We start from the raw sequence: 19,975 nt of genomic DNA on the forward strand, positions 1-19,975 counted from the left end.
AAAAATACACATATAAAATATCATATTTATTATATATATAATACAATTTCATAAAATACATCAATAAATGTATAAGTTTAAAAATATAATTTTAAATTTGTTTATTATATAATAAAAAAAATATTTTTGTATTATTGGTAACTTAAAAAAAGGCATTCTTTAAATAAAAATCTCACTAAAAATAAATATATCAAACGTTCCGTTTACATTCATCATATCTGATTACACCTTGACTATCAATTTCTTACATTATAATCAGTCTCTACATCCTAAACCGGCCGACCAGTTGCATATTCCTCCCACAGGATCGAAGCTGAGACCTTTAGGACATGTATAAGCCCAACCTACGACGCCACCGTTCTCCATCCTGGCACACGATATGAACTTCTTACATGAATTAGGATGAGGGAAGTTTCCTTGATCCAAACATTGAATAACGCCTACAAGCAATAAAATATTATTTTTAATCCATTCCAATATAATCACATCTGATCTTAAATCCATTCATACCTGTATCATGAACTACCACTTTTCCATTTATAGGATTTTTACCGACTATTTTAATATCGTCATCGTCATAATATTCGTAATCGACGAAGGTTCTGTAATTTTTAACTGGAACGATTTTTTGGAATGCTTCTCTATGTTGAGGCCTCCTGATGATCGGTTTTGAAGTTGTATATATCACACGAGGTGTTTCGGTGGTCGATATTCGTCTCGATTTCGTTGGGAAAGTATATTTGACTTTTCTAGGAAACTCGGTTGTGGATATAAAGTCTAAAACATAATAATAATCAGTCAATATGAATATGTATTACATACGAGTACTTATCTAACAAATTGTACCAGTATGTGTAACTATCGGCGAGGCAGACGATGCATGAAGATATGCTCTTGTAAAATGACTGTTATCCCTATTGTCTGAATCGCTCTGATCGTCTAATGCATACGAAGGTATGGTAGGAAGAGGAGCTGATAACAATTGATGAGCAGCTACAGCAACGTCAGCAGTTACGTCGTCCACATTAGGATCTTAAAAAATATGCACTGTTTTACACATACAAAAATAAAATGCATCATAACTAAAATATATTATATAATTACCATCACTATATTTCACTTCATTTCTACTAGTATCAATCTTTTTCTCTTGCTGCACTAGAGTATGATCTTCTTTAATAACCGAGCTGTAAATCTTCTCCGTCTGTTTATCTTCATTCTGACTTTCAACATTCTCTTCCTCCTCATCATCATCTACATCAGAGATGCTGTTTATAAATGGACGTTTGATTGAAACTTTCTTCTTTCGTAGATCTTCTTCTAATTTAACATCTTCGTTTGCCGCTTGAATTGTAGAATGTGACTCTTGATCGTTATTATCTATATAAACATAATATTAATATATTAAACATACATAATAAAAATCAATATGATTATAAGACATTATATATAAACCTAATTCTGGTTTTGTAATAGAAATCAACGATACAGTTGTCGTTTCCGGTGCTTTAGTTGTGGTTGACGTTGTCGGTCTTCTCCGTACGCCTATTCTAAAGCTTCTTCTGCTCGTTGTTTCGATCGATTTTACAGTCGTCGATGGAACAGTTGTAGCTCTAACTGTAACTAAAGAAAATAATATCTATTATTATTACATAAGCGTGGATCAAATTACACGGCCAATAAAAATATGTTCAACCACGTACTCTTAATCATACGAGTATCACGCCTGTTTCCACTTTCTCCTATTATCATTTCACGAGTGTGCTTACAAGCTTTTTTATTACGTAATCGCATATGAGTTCTCATATATGGCAATATTGATCTTTAGTTTTGATTGAGAACACTTATGGTTTATGTTGTTTAACATTTTTATATATAGGTACATACGCTTTGGGAAAAGTTCACACCATTGTTTCGGTTCACACGTTCGAGCCGGATATTTTTTGTTATATAATTTATATTGAAAGAAGATCAAATTCGTGCGTAAGTATTTTTACGCCGAATATGTGGAACACTTCCCACGGTTGTGACATATGAAATTATGGAAACTACTTGTTTGCGTAGCTCAAGATTCGAATTATGTAAAAGACGATTCAAAAACCTTTGCGAAACGTTTGTTTACAATGAAAGATTTCGATTTTTGTCATTTCATGTGGTGAAGAAATATATTTAGATAACGTTGTTAAGTCCTTTTGTTTGCCAATCTCACTAAAAATTAGCGAATATTGTGATATTTTTTTAGAATTGTGATATTTTATAGAACGTTCAGCAGAAATTTTTAAAAATAATGTTTTAATATTTACCTTCGATTAAGTATAAGCTGAAAAATTCACTTTTTCGTTTCAAGAAATAATAGAAATTGTAGCACGTTAATTATACTCAATTGACAAAAAATAAGCTCCAGTTACGTTCTTAAATTCATAAACACAAAATAACTCAATAAGTAAGGAACGTAATTTCAGCTTTGTCTAGGGGAGGAGGGAAAGCTGGCCAGTCCATGGTAATTTTTTAATATTTCGATTCATTCACTAGTGAAAATCATATAAATTTTCACCAGTAGATAAATATTTCTACTAGCGAAAATATAATTTAACTGATAAACTCTAGCAAAAATTACGTGCAGCTCGACAATGACTATGAAACTCAATTTGACAGTTGCGAAACGTACATCTGATGTTCAAACCCAAACCTAACCTAATGAAAGTTCTAAAACTAATTATAGTTTTAGAACTTTCATTAGGTCAAACTAAGCCAACTCTCTCAAGGGAAAATAAGCTGAAGAAAAATAAAATCAGCAGTGGAAACGCTTGGTTATATAGCGTTCATATTAATACTTTATATAGCAATAAATGAGAATCGAATGAAGCTAAACCGAATTTTGACGAATAGGAGGTCACAAAAAACAATTATCCCTTCTCAGACGTCAAAATTCGACGTCAAAAGCAATAAAATCGGGTCGGCGACGTCGCAGTGGGAACGCTCGGCAACGAGCGTTCCCATTGCGATGGCGACGGCACGATTTTATTGCTTTTGACGTGAATTTTTGACTTCTGAGAAGTGATAATTGTTTTTGCGCCCTCCTATTGACCAAAATTCGACTTGAATTTACTTTGACCAATACTCTCATATTTTAAATCCATAGGAAAGTGCAAACGAATTATGAAGCAATATGCGAGATGTAACGTTTGTCTGTATTTCTTGTTCTGCTTATTTCCCCCGAGAGATAAGTTGCCTTAGTTTGTATTTTGCTCTTGACCTAATGAAAGTTCTAAAACTATCATTAGCTTTAGAATTTTAGTTAGGTTAGGTTTGGGTTTGAACAGAAAATGGGCGTTTTGCAACTGTCAAGCGTTTCATAGATATTTTAGAGCAGCACATATTTTCACTAGCACCTATCAGATAAATTATGTTTTTGCTAGTATCTACTGGTGAAAATATAATTAGATGCCTTTAATTCACTGAAAAATACACGTTCAGTGTAACGTTGTATGTAAATAAATAATGATAAGTAAATAAATGTACATATTACTACATATGGAAAAGTTGAAATTATATAATTTTGCTAGCACCTGCCAGGTCAATTATATTTTCACTGGTAAAAATATATATTTAGCGGTGAAAATATATTACGATATGATTTCACTGAAATTACTTATTATAAAAAATATTTTTGAAGTAGATTCAAGGCTGTTTTTTTTTAGATTTTCTTTAAAAGATAACCCAATAAATTCTGATTTAGAATCAGGGACATCATTGAAATTTGAATAAGTTTCAATGACGTATCAGAGGGGGACCCTGTCTTAAGGTCGCTCATTGTTGACGAATTTAGATCCGTCAGATTGGTTATTAAGGCATTGACCATATGTTATGTTGTTAAGGCTGGCACATTTAAATTCTAGTTTAAATAAGATTATTTATAAAATCTCATTTGTTTAATGCAATTTAGTTTGCTTTGCCTATAAATAAGTCACATGACTTGAGTTATTAATGCTATTGTCATGTGTAGTTTTGTGTCACAATGTCTCTGTTAGTATATGCATATTATAAAAAACAAGCATTTATCTGGTTAATACCTGGATTTTTCCTTCAATCTGCTGTGAAATGTAGATCCAGCTGTGCTTTGTAATGGAACGTTGCTGGCTTTAAAGGCATTGTAATATAATAATGTAATTAAGATAAAAAATGTTGACTGATACATTTAAATGTAGTTCCACATTGCCTTCGCCACAATTATAATAAGTAATTTTTTTTTATTTTTTCGATTAAATTAAGACCATCGTGGCCTAACAGGTTACCCCAATGCGCCACGATGGTCGAAAGCAAATTATAAATTTATAAAACATAAAAAACGTATATATATAAATAAATATAACAATACTTAAACATAACAAAAAAAATTATAAAATATTAAAATTAAAAGATATAAACCGGATCAGATCCTCGTAGCTAACATTAAATAAATCAATTTCCAATGCCAGCGTATTAAGGAGCCGTATGGCCACAGCTATAGGCGAGTCGGCAAGTGCGGATGTCCTAGCCCTAACTGCCATCAAAAGAGGTCTCGATCGTGATTCTCGAAAATGTTCCGGAACCCAAAACTGGAATTCCTCGAGAATAGCTGGATTGTCGACAGCACCTTTTAGTAGTTTGAAAAAATGCTTAGCGACATACAGCTTTCTGCGAGAATTCAGCGAATCATATCCCAACGCTCCTAAAAGAAAGGCGCTGGGATATAAGAACGGATAATAACCAAATGTCCTTTTGTAAAGGTATCTTAAATACCTTTTTTGAATTTTTTCTACTAAAAGGGAATATTTGGCTATTCGGGGACTCCAAATTATAGATCCCGATTCAAGAATGCTACGAACTAAGGTGTCATAGAGGATGCGAATAACTGACGGATCGTCAAAGTGAAAGGGATTCCTCATAACAAAGCCGAGCATCTTGGAAGATTTATCACAGACGTCGTGTATGTGTAGAGAGAACCTCCATTTGCTCTCGAAAGTGATTCCGAGAACTTTAATGGAAGTTTCTCTAGTCAAAATGTTACCACCGAGATGGTAGAAATAAGCTGATGGCGAACGGGATCGAGAAAATGACACAGTATGGCACTTTCCGACACTAAAGGGCAGACGGTTAACGGAAGCCCATCTCCACAGAGAGTCTAAATCACTTTGTAGAGAGAAGGAGTCCGCAACAGATCGAATGCATTTATATAATTTTAAATCATCTGCGTACAGAATAAAACTTGAATTTTTAATTGCTGTATTTATGTCATTAATAAATAACACAAAAAGCAGAGGTCCCAGATTGGATCCTTGAGGAGCCCCCGAAGGGGTAAAATATTCTTTTGACAATCGGCCACCATAGGTTACAAACTGTCTACGATTGCTTAAATAACTCGAAAATAACCGAGTTAAATTATCTGAGCAGCCGAGGTTCGACAATTTTTTTAATAATAAGGTATGACAAACTTTGTCAAAGGCTTTCTCAAAATCTGTATACACGACGTCTACTTGAATTCCGGCATCGATAGAAGTTGTCACCGTTTTGGTGAACGACAGAAGATTAGTAACAGTGGAACGGGCAGGACGAAACCCGTGCTGTTGGTCTAATAAAACTTGCTGAAAGTGATTGTAGAGATATTTATGAATAATTATTTCAAATAATTTAGCAGGAGCTAAATTATTTGAAATAATTATAATTCTTTATATATAATTTGTCACCCTTTTTATGAATAGGGGTGACTTTTGTGCATTTCCATAGATCAGGAAATAATGATGTTTTGAGAATCAGATCATAAATACATTTTAGAGGAGCAGCGAGACTGACTTCGCAACCCTTCAAAATAAAATCGGGAATTAAATCAGGTCCAGTAGAAAGTTGTTCATAATATGCATTTTTGATCAACTATATTTGATTTATTATGCCTATTTTAGTAACTAATGTAAGAAAGTAATACAATCAATTGAAATTACGATAGTCAAAAGCGCCATTTTGATCATGTACGTCGTTAGCATACTTATGACAAAAATAAAAAAATATTTATTGCCGGCCATTATATAACACGGAAAAAATTACTATTCAATAGCTAATCTCCAATACGAACCAAATAGATATCCTTCGTTTCTATGTCACAATATATTCGATTAGCTATTAGATAATCCAACACTATGGTTATGTCGTATGTCTATAATTCGTTTCGATTTTATTGTAACGCTGGTCTTTAAAAACGGCGACGAATGCCAAAAGAGAGATTTAGTTTGCAACTAGAAAAAAGTAACGGGCGTCAATCAAAGCGGCTAAATAAATGATTTGAATGCGGTTGAATTATTTCGTTATGCAACTTTTTTTCTTATACACACAGATTACGGTATTTTACCGTATTTATAACTGTCATAGATTTGAATGTTCCGCACTTTCTTCGAACTAATCATGTACGTGTTGAACCTATTAAAGAGTCAATGTGATTCGTTGCGGTAAAAATCAAAAAATGAATATGTAAAATAAATAACAATAAAGAACAATATTCTATAATTTATTTTGTAAGCTTACTGGAATACAGCTGTCCACATTATATAACTTTCGGGAGCTCCACTTGAGCGTGGGAATAAATTTGTCGCAACTAATTGGTAAAAGCATAATAAAATTAAAAAAATATAATTTGACACTATATAAACGCATGAAACGCATATTTAAGAGCAGCATATAATTTCACTAGCGTCTATGAGTTAAAATATATTCTCAATAGTAGAAATATATATCTAGTAATGAAAATTACTAGTGAAAATATATCTTCCCTGAAAATTATCAAATATACAATTATCACTGCAACGGCGCCGATACGATTTTATTGCTTTTGCCGTGAATTTTTGACTTCTGAGAAATGATAATTGTTTTTGCGCCCTCCATTGACCAAAATTCGGTTTGAATACACTTCGATCAGCACTTTTATATCAGAAATCTGCAGTGATATCGGTAAGAATAGCTACCGTATTTTTAAAACGTAGTATAAGACAAACTATGGAGCAATATGTGAAATGTGACGTTTATCTGCACTTCTTCTTCTGCTTATTTTCCATGAGAGATGAGTTGGCTTAGTTTGTATTTTTGACTTGATCTAATGAAATTTTAGCTATAATTAGTTTTAAAGCCGTCATTATGCTAGGTTTGGGTTTGAACAGCAAATATATGTTTCGCAACTGGCAAATTGCGTTTCATAGACATTTTAGAGCTGCATATAATCGCTAGTAGAAATATATATACTGGTGAAAATGTATTTGGACTTCGCTATTGAAGATATAACTTCGCCGAAAAATACACATTCACTGTAACAAAATTATATATCGCATGTAAATAAACAATGATAAATGTAAATGTGTATATTACTACATATGGAAAAGTTGAAATCATATAATTGCACTAGCATCTGCTAGATAAATTATATTTTCACTAATAAAATATATATCCACCGGTGAAAATGAATTTCGATATGATTTCACTGAAATGACATATTTAAAATCTTTGACTGTTTCTTTCACATTTTCTTTAAGGGATAACCCGAGTATTTCTGTTTTTTAATATTTTTTTCATTAAGATTCATAGTATTTAATCAAATGACATGCATTTTTCTAGCGAAATTCAAGGGGGGCAAGCCCCTTGAATAATTTACAACCACAGGATTCATAAACGAGAAGAAAAAATAAAATATTATAAAATGTCTGAATTTTTATATTTATATCATGAGAAATTGTTTTTAAGTGTTTTAAAAATATCTATTAAAGCCAAGATTGTTTAATATAACGTAAACATAGAATCTAGAGCTAATCTAGCTAATCTTTTTTGTTCGAATGATGTGAAGTCTAAACACAAAAACATAAAAATATGTTTGGTATGTTTAGCTGCGTAGCCTAAAAATAGATTTTTATTAAACACACATATATTATAATTCAAGATTTAGGATACACATATATTTTTACAAGGTAAGTAAGTTCTTAAATGTTATGAATATATCTCTGTGTCTAGGTCGTTATATAACCCTGGATATAAATAACTAATAGGTCGAGTTTTTTCATAAGATAATATTAAAACATTGCCATTTAGAATTATAAATAATAACTCTACAAGGATTTTAAATTGTGACAAAAATATCAATATGCAATTCATTACAAGTGTAACCTCAACCCTACATGAGGTTATATAATTTATCAATTAAAATCGAGGCGTGGTCGCTATGAGATTCGCCTTGAGCGATAACACGATTGACAAGTTTATGACAAGTTTGCGCTTAATCGATCCGGTTGTCTTGTCTTACAAGTGCAGACTTACATATTTTCCACCAATTAAAATATCCATTAAAGGGAGGAAGACTTATATAATTCTCTTCTCGGCGGCTTTCCGAAATGTCCAAATTTGTAAGAGCGCCGCAGCCGGATCCGACACTTTCGATTTACTACGAAAAGCTTACAAAACGGTGCAACCTGCTCTCGTAGTGTCTATCTGTCGTACTTGAACTCGAACGCTTTCATAACTGGGTTCATTCACGCACGCGTTAACCCGTTCACACCCGGCAAATTTTAATTTCAAAATTTTCGCGTTCCGCAACATCGAATACGCGAGGTAGTACCGGTTGCTAAATTGTGAACTTCTTGCTAAATAAGAAAAAAGAGACATTGCTGGACGAATCTATTAGAAACACACGCTTTTAGAATTGCAATATTGAAGAAATATCCGATTTTTGTATATGTACTTGTATAGATATCGGACCATATTTTGGATTAGAAAAGACTAGCTTTAACTGGTTATGGTTCATTTAATTTTGGACGTTTTAATAATATATCAGTCTTTTCTATATTGATACTTTTATGTGTATATGTAAATGGGATATAACGGCTTTTGTGTGTTAAAACATATTTCGTTTTTTCGTTTCAATACAGCGACTGTTAAAAAATAACATAACATTATATAAATTAAGAGAAAAAAGTGTAACATCCTTTCTTTTCACACAAGCATACACGAGTCTTGCGATCAAAGCCGGAAGGAATTTTGTTATATGTAATTTTAAAGCGGAAATGTTAGAAGTATGATTGGATTAAAAAGCCCTTCTAAAATACAAAGTCCTCGTAAAAAAATTGCGTATCGCCTCAAGCGATTTTAATTCGCCTTGAATTGAATTGATAGATGAATGCTTTTGTAATGGGCAATTTTATGTTGCAATGTCACATGTGGGGCATTCAAAACATTTATGATGATAACAGTAATAAATAAACAAAAAACATAATCTATGCTCAATGTTAATTGATACCTGCATACATAATAATTAAAGAAATTTTCCTTTCACTAATAAAAACTTCATTAAATTCCTAGCATATCATAATTTCATTGTTGTGCCATTTAATATTCATGATTGAGATTGGTAAGATAAACTGAAGTATCTCTTATTGGTTTCTTATTTTAATTTTTTAAATAAATGTATGATGAAACCATAAAACTCTTATATCACCAAACACTTGCCGCGCCTACTTATAACACAAATATCGAGGGTGTTTAAAATCCCAAATACGCACAAACTCATTGTGTAACAACCAACACACCTGTTGAACAAATCATAAACACGTTTACGCGTCATTAGCATAACACATTGCCTGATTTGAATAGTAGCGCTCCTTGAAATCGGTATTTTTCTTTTTAATTCCTCTTTAAAATATATTTTAGAATTTGTACAAATAACGTGACACAACATTTTCAATACAAGGTTTAGATCACGAAACCGTGATGATGTTCAATCGAACGTATCGTGTTCGCCGAGCATGAAAAGTGATTGAAAGAATGAGAGTATCAGGTATTTAGTTCACGTTTATAAAAAATATGTATATACAGATATAAAGTTGATGTGTCGTATAGAATGAATTCCTTACGACACCATCGCTAAATTGACAAGTTTCGAAAAATGCGTGGGAATCTTTAAATTGAGTTTGCAGAACAATCGACCTTATGAACTGTTGACATAAGTGCGATTTTCCCAAGATTTTTACGAAACATATTTCGTTGAAGTTGAAAGAAAAATAATTTTGCAACGGACAAAGTAACACGAAAATGCAATGTTTTAGCATTGTTCATAGTGATACTTAATTTAATAGAAAATATGGGACAAAAAGGCACAATTTTCACAAATTTAAAAAGGTTTCACAATAAAAAGTCAAGCAGAAAAATTCCATGGAAGTTTTTACTTTCATATCCTCAATCAATTATTAACCGATACAACTCATACGTAATTATCTGCTTTTTAGTTTATAAGGTTTTTGGCGTAATATTAACTGCAAGATAATAAATATAATATAAAAATAATAAGAACATAATAAATGATAATTATGTTTATTATATTATATCTGTGCCAAACTTTTTATATTGTATATAAATGATATAATATAACGATTGAGATTTTAATCCAAAATATTCGTTAACACACATGCGAAAATGGACGTGAGGAAAAGATTGCTCTAGTTCCGACATTGTTTCTACAAATGATGCCATCCACTAGCGAAACTACCTTGAGCTTTTCCAACTAGTTTATACGGGTGAATTATATATTGTGTTATATGCACAAGTTATTACAAATGAATAACAAGTCTTTCACAAATTCAAGACACATATAACACATGGTATGATTATGGTAAAATATCGGTAGCAAAGAAGAAACTTCGATTTGGAAGCGGAGAAGCATTTGTTTGCAGAAGTAATGAATTAGCCTAGGTGCGGCTCCGGAGCCGTATGCGGCTCTTTGGCCCCTTAAGTGCGGCTCTGGCACAAATATCCACAGGCATTCGCGTAAGACGGGCCGGATTTAAAAAACAAGGAAATATGAAGCTCTAAATTTGAACGACTTTGTGTTGATTTGGAAAATTATAATAAAGGTTTGCTAAGTTAATAAATAGATTTGGCTCTCATTTTTTTTAATCGTTGTAATGTACGTATTTGGCTTTTTGGCTAATGAGTTTGCCGACCACTGGCCTAGGTGGATTAACTAATAGCACAATTCTCAATAATTAGCACGCTAGTGAAATTCTAATAATTATAAACGTATCAAAGAAACATTAACTTGAACTTCAGTTCAACATACTGATAAATGAGAGATATCGACATATACAGACTAACGTGATACTTATTTTTGTTTCATTATAAAGTTTCTAATATGGTGAAATATTTTTTTAATTAAAAGGAAGCGAATAACCTGCTATCTTTGAAGTAGCAAGAATTGCGATTTATATAATAAAAAAGCTATGGAATAATTCGCATCTAACATATAATATTTGTTATAAGATTTTCTATGTACATAGCAAAGGTACCGTTATTCCGATTTATTTTATTCTCTTTTCTCTATATACGCTTGTTCTCCTTTTGTCTTCTCGAGAATTTATCGTCCATTTTATACGCTTCTTAAAAATTTCACACCGTAGGAATATTACAAATATGTAATTTTATGAAGAAAAAAAAATGGTGTATTTTTACCACTTTTTCTTTTAATACATATATGATATTTTTAAGAGTTGAAGAATCTCATTATTATAGAATTTTTAATATCTTATATGTATGCTCTAGCTCGATTTTAATTAATCATCACGAAATTCATACGTGAGATTAGAAAATTCTAACCTGAAATCATTGATCTGAATTATAATTATATAATAAGGCAACAAATTAAATGGTCAGAATTTTATCAACAGCCTGATCATAATTATATTATTCAGGATTAGAATAAATATCAAATGGTTAGATAAAAAAAGCATACGGTCAAGATAAAAATATAATACGATTTGAATAAAAATATAGGATAATCATATAAATTTAAAAAATAATATAAAATTTATAAATATAAATTATTTATTTAAAAAATATATTATAAAATATCTCTCTAGCACCAAAACTGTTAAGACAGGTCAAGTGCGAGCGAGCGGTAGCGAGGGTGCGTTGGTCAGAACATTGAACACCTTATGAATAACTCTCAACGATTCTGCAACGAATATATTTAATTGTATGTAGGACCCGAAGGTATTGAGAACGTCGAACGAAGCGGGAATAACGATAGAGGAGCGGTGAAAAGCACGCTTGGCTTGTTGTATTGACATCTGACAATGTTGCGTGCCCAATCAAACAAGTTGGCCAGATTTTGAAAATTTCAAAGGAGGACACTAAATTGCTACAGAAGCTAAAAAAAGGTCATCATGGAAATTTTTGTTTAAAGAACATCTCGAATTTTTTGTTTGAGAACGAATTGCTGCGAGAGCTAAATAAAAAAGGTATTTTTGAACATGTTTAAGTAGGACAAAGAAATACAAAAGGAGGACGTCTGGTCACTTTACCTATAACACCTTGATAATAACCATGTATTATTATGTCAAAATAATTCTTACCATTAAATATAAATTCTGACCACCTAATATTTATTCTGATCGCTTATATTCTGACCGATGTATTCTGATCTACTAAAATAAATTCTGACCACAATCGTATTAAAATTTTGCCCCGAAGAGTACGAGCCATATAATAATTACTAATTCTAATCTCCCAGACATAATAGAAAATTTAAAAAAAATCACTAGGTCTGTATAAGACCACTCGTATATCGTGTACTTATCCCTAAAACAAATAAAAATACAAAATAGTGAAGTTTTGGTTCTGAGAAACCACTTCCCTCTGCCAAAGGCAAGATAACAACGCGGTCGGGCAGTGACAATTAACAGTAAATCTATTTTCTTTGCTGTAAAAATAGATTAAACATAAAAATAATTTATTCCAGTTTGGGAATTCATAATTAATGCAAGTAAAAGTACCATATAAAACTGTAAACTCGGCAAAATAATCAGTAAGAATCGCGTTGAATGCACCATGGTTTGTCCGCAACTCGATGTAATTCATGAATTAAATACCAGAAATAAAAAATAAGAGATGGCCTATATTGTTCATTTAAAACAAATTGAGGGGGACGAATATAAGATAATGCAAAGCTTTTCTTATTAGACACGGGAAAATTTCTAACAAGAATCACCTCAATGATAATTGATCACCATCGAAGACTTTTTATGCACATCCGTTCCACATACGCCGCATGCGATAAGTGAAACAACTCATTATCAATTTGTATCCGTTTTTTAATCACACGTCACAATTTCATCTCGTTGATGCGATTACTATATTTTTTCATACGCGACAATGATCGATCTCGAAGAATTAGAAAATCGCTTTCATCGCCGCTGAACGCAGCATCATCGTCACGCGATCATGATATTCATTGCCGCATACCTATCTACTGCACACGAGAGGAAGAAGTGCGTCTGTACAACGTGATCATATATTGGCTAAAAACCAGTTTCGCTTACCGTTCGTCCCACTCCTCTGGCCGGCGTACTTCCTCACGAAGAGCCTCGACGGCTTCGGAATCGAGGCCCTGGTCGTGGCAGCCTCAGTCGCGTTTTTGACTTCACTGCGAGCAGTCGTCGTGCTCCTCCTACCCAGCACCAATCTCCTTCTCGGCAAGGATGGAGACGCAGTCGCAGATTTGCGAGTATCTTCTTTCGGCGACGGAGTGGTGCTTTGATCCGGCTTGGGGCTGAATCGACTCGAAGATCTTCTAGGGAAGAATCCTGGCCTAGCTTTCTGAGTAGTGTTTTGACCCTGCTCTTGAATGGAGTTGATCGTGGAAGCTTCCGAGATCTGATGAAAACATAAAATAAGGTAATTAAACAACATGTATATAAAGTTGTATTGTATATTATACACAGCTTAAAATATGAGTAGAGTAGTAGATGGAAATGTCGGTCAACAGTGGTTGCGGCTTATGATTTTTTCGATTCGATTGCGTAACGCACACCTGAGAATTGTTACATCTCAGGGCATCCGAAGATTCATCTCATGGTATGGGTTACGCCTCGAACGGTAAACACGATCCGGTCCGCGGAATGATAGTGAAAGTGGCCATCATCTGATGTGTTAGGCACGGAATTTTTCCTTTAATGTCAAAAGATCACGTTGAGTAACATCACAACTGACGCTTCCTCTTCATAATATTGTTTATTTATTGTTTACAGATCGAGAAACCGGAAAATCAAGATGAAGAAACACACGAGAGGGGACATTGCACATTTTGATGAAAAAAAACATGAATGTAAAACGAAATTAAAACATACTTTCAGCCCGGCTCTTTAGCTGGTGGGCTTGTTTATTTCAATGATCCCATCTCCTGAATTATCCTCTTACATTTTATAACATGGTGTATAATATATAATAAAAATATTTATTTTAACATCAAATAATTTAATTTCTACACTTACAAAAATATTTTACATGGTAATAAATTATATTATTAAATTAACGCCGATTTGCGTAATAATTACACGAAAATGCAAATATGTAACATATGTATGTGACAATGGTTATATAAGTTTAGTGGTGCCCACGGAGAGAAATCCTGTTCATGACACCTTGTACTCGCGAACACGTCTCGCTGTATGTAAATTGGAATTCTTGCGTTTTAAAGGCACGAGCTATTGCAAAACCCTTTTCGAACGGAACGATGAATCGAATTAACATTGAACGTAGCAAAAATTACAGCCATTATAATGATAATTATTCACCAAAAAAATACACATTTATATGCGATTACAAAATACTTAATCTACGCTCGATGCATATTTTAACGCGATATACAAAAAAAACGTTAATTTTAACAACACTTGCATGATGAAATGGACAATGGATAAAAATTAGGGGGAAATAAAAAAAAATAATCATGCTCAACACTTGAGTTATTATGACGCAAACGTCATTCGATAAAATCGCCGCTAATTATTTTTTATTATGGCAACTCACATGTACATATTTATGCCCAATATTTGAGTTGTGTCAAATACATAGATGGTCATAAACGTCATTCGATGAAATTGCCTTTATTTTGTTTTAGATTAGATCGAAGAAAATCTATAGAAATTGATATATCATTTAATTTATAATAATATAAATTAATTTAATATGCACATATTTATTAGTGTCGTGAGTAATAAGGAAGTCTCATAAAACAACATTTTTTAACATGCCCATAATTTGGGTTGTTATCTTAAATTTATGAGCGTAGCTAAACGCCATTTTATGAAATTGTATTTGATGTTCATTTTTATTGTTTTATATATCATATATGTATATATTATTATGATTATTATTAAGGCTGTTCATATGCATATTATTTATGGTATATTATAGTGGGCGTTGAATGAAACTTGAGACGAACCATTTGAATGAAATTCGTGGGAGGAATAAGTTTGGCAATCGATGATGAAACTTTAATGCAAATTAATTAATCCTGCGTCGGTTTTACCAAATATAATCGTTGCCTAATTATGGATTTTTAAACCTGAAAAGATAATTACAGCAAAAAATCACCTTCGCATTGTTATGTTGGAAGCTAAGTTAAGAGCTAAAAAGCTATATCTTAGATTATACAATAATAGCTTTTGAATTATTGAAGATTATCAAAAAAAATATGTAATAAAAATATAAAATATTTAAAACAAACTTTGCTTATATATTTGAATACTTTCCACGATTTTTATAAATAAGTATTGTAATGATAACGATAAGACATGAGAAGCAAATTTTCTGAGTATTGAATACACACTTAGATTGAGCAGTTATATATAGAGAATCATGGTGATCCGCGGAGTAATTTAAATATATTTGAAATTTGCTTATTAAAATGTTTTATTAAAATCCGATTTGTCTTTCTTTTAATTTTCATCTAATTAGATCAATAGGAGCAATATCAAGTATATCACACTTGTTCAAAATAGTTAACGGCAGTCAAACCTGTTCAGATGACAGGTTGGAACTTGTTCTAAAAAAACTAACGCGTCGATCATAAAAGTCCAGTAAAAAAACTGGCTAATCCAATTCAATTCATCTCCAAGTCGGCAGCAGTGGGCGAGCACTAAGTCTCCCTCACGGAAAAACAAGTATCATTTCATCTTTAGAATGTTACTTTTATGAAAAAATCATGGCCATGGTCCGTGAGATCCGAAAGTTGGATGACCGCTGAATATAGAATATAACATATCCATTGCTTTTAAAATAGCAATATTGTTATATATGTTAAAATACATGTCAATTTCTAGTGAAGTTATGTTTTCACTAGGATAAATGGAATTTTACTAACTCAATTAAAATGTATCAAACAATTTTACGGTTGAATAACAGTAAAACTATCTGCTTAGAAACGGATGATCTGTTACGCGTATTTTTATATGATCAGAGATTCACAGATTATTACGACAAAATACTACAACATTTAAAATATAATAAACCAAACTCAAACAAATTAACCGAATGAAAGTTCGACAATTATAGTTAGTTTTATTAGAACAAGTTGGCTTTGGGTTTGAACAGCAAACATTTCGCAATTGAGTTTTATAGATATTTTAAAGCAACATACACTTTCATTAGCGCATCAGTTAAATTACATTTATGCTTGTACAAATATAGATAATACATATATTTGTACTGACGAAAATATAGAAGCAGCAGTTGTGCATTTACAGACTTGTATCATAATTTCATTATTAAAGCACTGCCTGTATAATAAAATGTTGGATTTGAAACATTTGTGCATATACAATTTAGGCTTTTAAAAATATTTATTTTTGTTATGCGGGCATTTTCATGTAGCATTACGTATCATACGGTCTGTCAAGACACTGATAATATCCATCTTCACAATAACAATTACTTTACGTTGTGGCAATATGTAAATCAATAAACATTACATTTGGAGTTACTGGGAGTTTAATTAGAAGACGCAAAAAAAAACAACATACAGCAAAACAACAGCTTGGTGCTATTCTCAAACCCTCAAAAATTTAATAATAAAATGTTTAATGCGAAAAATTATTTAATAGCTTTAAATTTTATTTAATAATACAAACTTTACCGCAAAGGCATTTTAAATAAAAACGAAAGTGATTTTTTGCTATACTCTTATAAAAATTGGTTCACTATTAATTAGAATAGTAAAAGTTCTATATATTTTTTATTTATTCACAACGTAAAATTGCATTTCTAAATATGTTTTTTTTTATTCAATATACCTAATGTATTGACCATAATGTCAGTATAATAAAAACGTGACACCTTTTTTATTTATATTTTATAAATATATTAAATTTCAGCCGCACGTACCAGATAACCATCAAAGAACGTTATGTTACGCGGTTTGCAGCAAAAAAAACTTTGCGGTCAAAAACCTACAAGTCGTTATAATAATTTCTAGTGATAAACGAGAACGCGACTAGCATTACAAATCATGCTATTTATTTGGTAATGGCAATGAACCGAACGTCGCTGAAAATTACGCTAATCAGCGCTTGACTAACGCTCCGTTGAGTCACGATTGCGAAAATCTTCGCCGCAAAATCGACCAACAGGTAATTACCAACGATAATTAATGCAACTCGAACTAAAATCCATAACCTTGGCAGAAATGATTCATACTAATAAACAAAATATTTTGGGATTTTTTACCAATACGACATGTATTTAAATGTCAAGGTATACGTCGTAATTTAGTTTACAAATTCCCTTACATCCTCACATTATTTTTATTGCGCTTAAATGTCAAATGCTTCACGAAGTTCATTGCCAAATATAAAAATCCGGGTGTGTCTTCTTCGCACTTGGAATGCAAATAACCGCAAACGACATAATGCGGATTGAGATTCAGAATAATAAAAACTGGTTTTGCCCAAAATGACTCACACAGTGTATAATAAAATATATAAAAAAAAACGCGAGATGCAGCAAAAACTTATTTTGCGCATCTTTGATAATCAATTGCATCATAATGTAATGGATACATGTGCAATTTTCCTTATTTTCCTTTTATATAAAATACAAATGCAGATCTCCTTGAGATGTCGCCGATGCGCGCAGAATATACGATAGAACGAACGACCCAATTTTAGAGATAAATTTTTCAATCAAACGTTCAGAACCGCTGCTTTGAATCGGAATGGAACTTTGAAAGGTTTACTTCGTGTACTAGCATGAGTCACGAATGCCTGCAGATTTATCATTAGTATCATTAGGTACACATTCTTTGAGTTTAACTATATTATTATCGATCTAGAAAAAATAGCTAATATTTTTATAATATCCATTAGACTAATTTAAGTTTGAGCTTGAAGATGTTCATAAATGAATAAGTGCTTTCGAGTATACTATTCAAAGATCCCTACTTATTAACTTATTTTTACTTACATTTTTATTTACACTTAAAAATCCACCTTTTTTATTAACATTTTAAGAGTTTGGATCAATTGCTAAACAAACAGGAGTTCATGATAAAGAGCTATATGAAATACATATTAACATAGGGCAAACCTTATAGATGTATCCGAAAAGATTTCTCTTAAAAAAATGATTATATAACTGAAGATTGCACAGAGCAGTCGAAAAACCTTAATTGGCAATCAGAAGAAGCTTGCGCAAAGTCAAGATGTCGTTGCGAAAATTCGAGTATAAACAAAACGTATAACGATAATTTTCGCAGAATATAAAAGAAACTGCGTTTTGCAACGATTTCTCAAAGATGAAGAAAATTCATTCTGCATTTACGTGAGAACGGACGCCGGTCCATGTTCTCTGATCAATTATTACACACTCACACACGTAACGTATTTATTTTTTACTAGTGCAAAACCAAAAGATACACAGTGGTCACTGCTCGTAAGATAATTAATAAAAAGTAAAACAAACCGATACAAGATATAAAAAAAATCCATACAAATCTATGTGGGACAAGTCGCCCTTGGAATGTGGTCTCTCGGCTTGTACCGAAAATTCCACAGCGAAAACGAAACTGGAATAACAGCATTGGAATTATATTATAAGCAATAACTTACGTGCATTTTTTCTTTCAGGTTAAAATTTGCATGCATCTATTTAGAGGTCATGTGTGTAGAGAATTACAAAATTTCCTTACAAAACATGCCTTATTTTGGTCAAACGACCATATTTATTATTAAAATGCCTCAAGCGCGATGATGCGTGATATGACTTTTATATTTTTTTAACGTTTCTCACAATGAATGATGTGAGAATAAAATGCGAGTGGTAATTTACTTTATAAAAGTCAAGGTTCGATTCGTTCAAATTAATACACCTGCCGTTTTAAAACAACGATACAATTATATTAAGAAAATGATGATGTTTGATTCTACTTTAGATGACATGTGTTTTTTAAAGGATTATTTTAAGAATAATATGTAATAATGTATCTGCAATACTTTATTGTATTAGATATATTTTTTCAAAAAGTCGAGAATTCTCATTTCTCGAGAAATGAAAATCATCGAGAAATTAGAATGCCTAGTCACAACGACATAAATGTGGTTGAAAACGCAAAACGACCCCTCGGACGGACAGAAAAATCGTTTCTATTGCATTGCGAAATAGTCGGGTTACAAATTAAGGTGTAACTGCTATTTTAAATGATTTTAAAGGAATCGAAATATCAAAGCGACATTTACAACGAAAAAACTGTTGATGATTGGAAAAAAGTACGTCTTTGAATTAGGTTTTAAAATGTTTTTTTTTCAATTCATGCTATAAATGTTTACGGTATTTTTTTTTAATTTAACTGATCCAATCGAAAATCCAATAAAAAATTTTTGAGCAGTTCTTAAATCCAGTGCTCAATACTAATTTAGATATTTTGAAAAATAAACATTGAAAACGTGGGGCTAAACGACCCAAAAATAAAATTAAAACTATAATAGCACTCTAAGTAATAATAGTGAAAGGTGCTGTTACTAGATATTATTTTTTTAAATTAAAACTGTCTAGAAACTACAAAAATATGAAAAATAATGTCTGGTCCAATTATTTTGTCACACCACTGTATATACAGAGTTTTAAAATATCAAAGGAGGATACT

General features: G+C 31.9%; 1 protein-coding gene and 1 long non-coding RNA gene across 2 annotated transcripts in view; one reads left to right on the forward strand and one right to left on the reverse strand.

Annotated features, from left to right (window-relative positions):
- Positions 1-13: 13 nt before the first annotated feature.
- Cht6 (Chitinase 6) overlaps positions 14-19,975 on the reverse strand; it is a 70,092-nt gene continuing 50,130 nt past the window's right edge. The window contains exons 20-25 of the mRNA XM_088181247.1: positions 13,377-13,710; positions 1,456-1,623; positions 1,105-1,380; positions 847-1,032; positions 511-777; positions 14-440 (exon numbers count right to left, since the gene is read on the reverse strand). Of these exons, the coding sequence (XP_088037373.1) occupies positions 256-440; positions 511-777; positions 847-1,032; positions 1,105-1,380; positions 1,456-1,623; positions 13,377-13,710 (1,416 nt within the window). The 3' untranslated portion in view covers positions 14-255. The remainder of the gene's footprint in view (positions 441-510; positions 778-846; positions 1,033-1,104; positions 1,381-1,455; positions 1,624-13,376; positions 13,711-19,975) is intronic.
- Positions 13,591-14,759, forward strand: LOC148238025 (uncharacterized). Its single transcript, XR_015808873.1, has 2 exons — positions 13,591-13,731; positions 14,085-14,759. It is a non-coding gene; the product is annotated as an uncharacterized LOC148238025 (long non-coding RNA).

This window comes from Plectrocnemia conspersa, unplaced genomic scaffold, assembly GCF_051122295.1.
Source record: "Plectrocnemia conspersa isolate PC_06_02 unplaced genomic scaffold, ASM5112229v1 ptg000002l, whole genome shotgun sequence".
In the NCBI taxonomy this organism is placed as follows: domain Eukaryota; kingdom Metazoa; phylum Arthropoda; class Insecta; order Trichoptera; family Polycentropodidae; genus Plectrocnemia; species Plectrocnemia conspersa.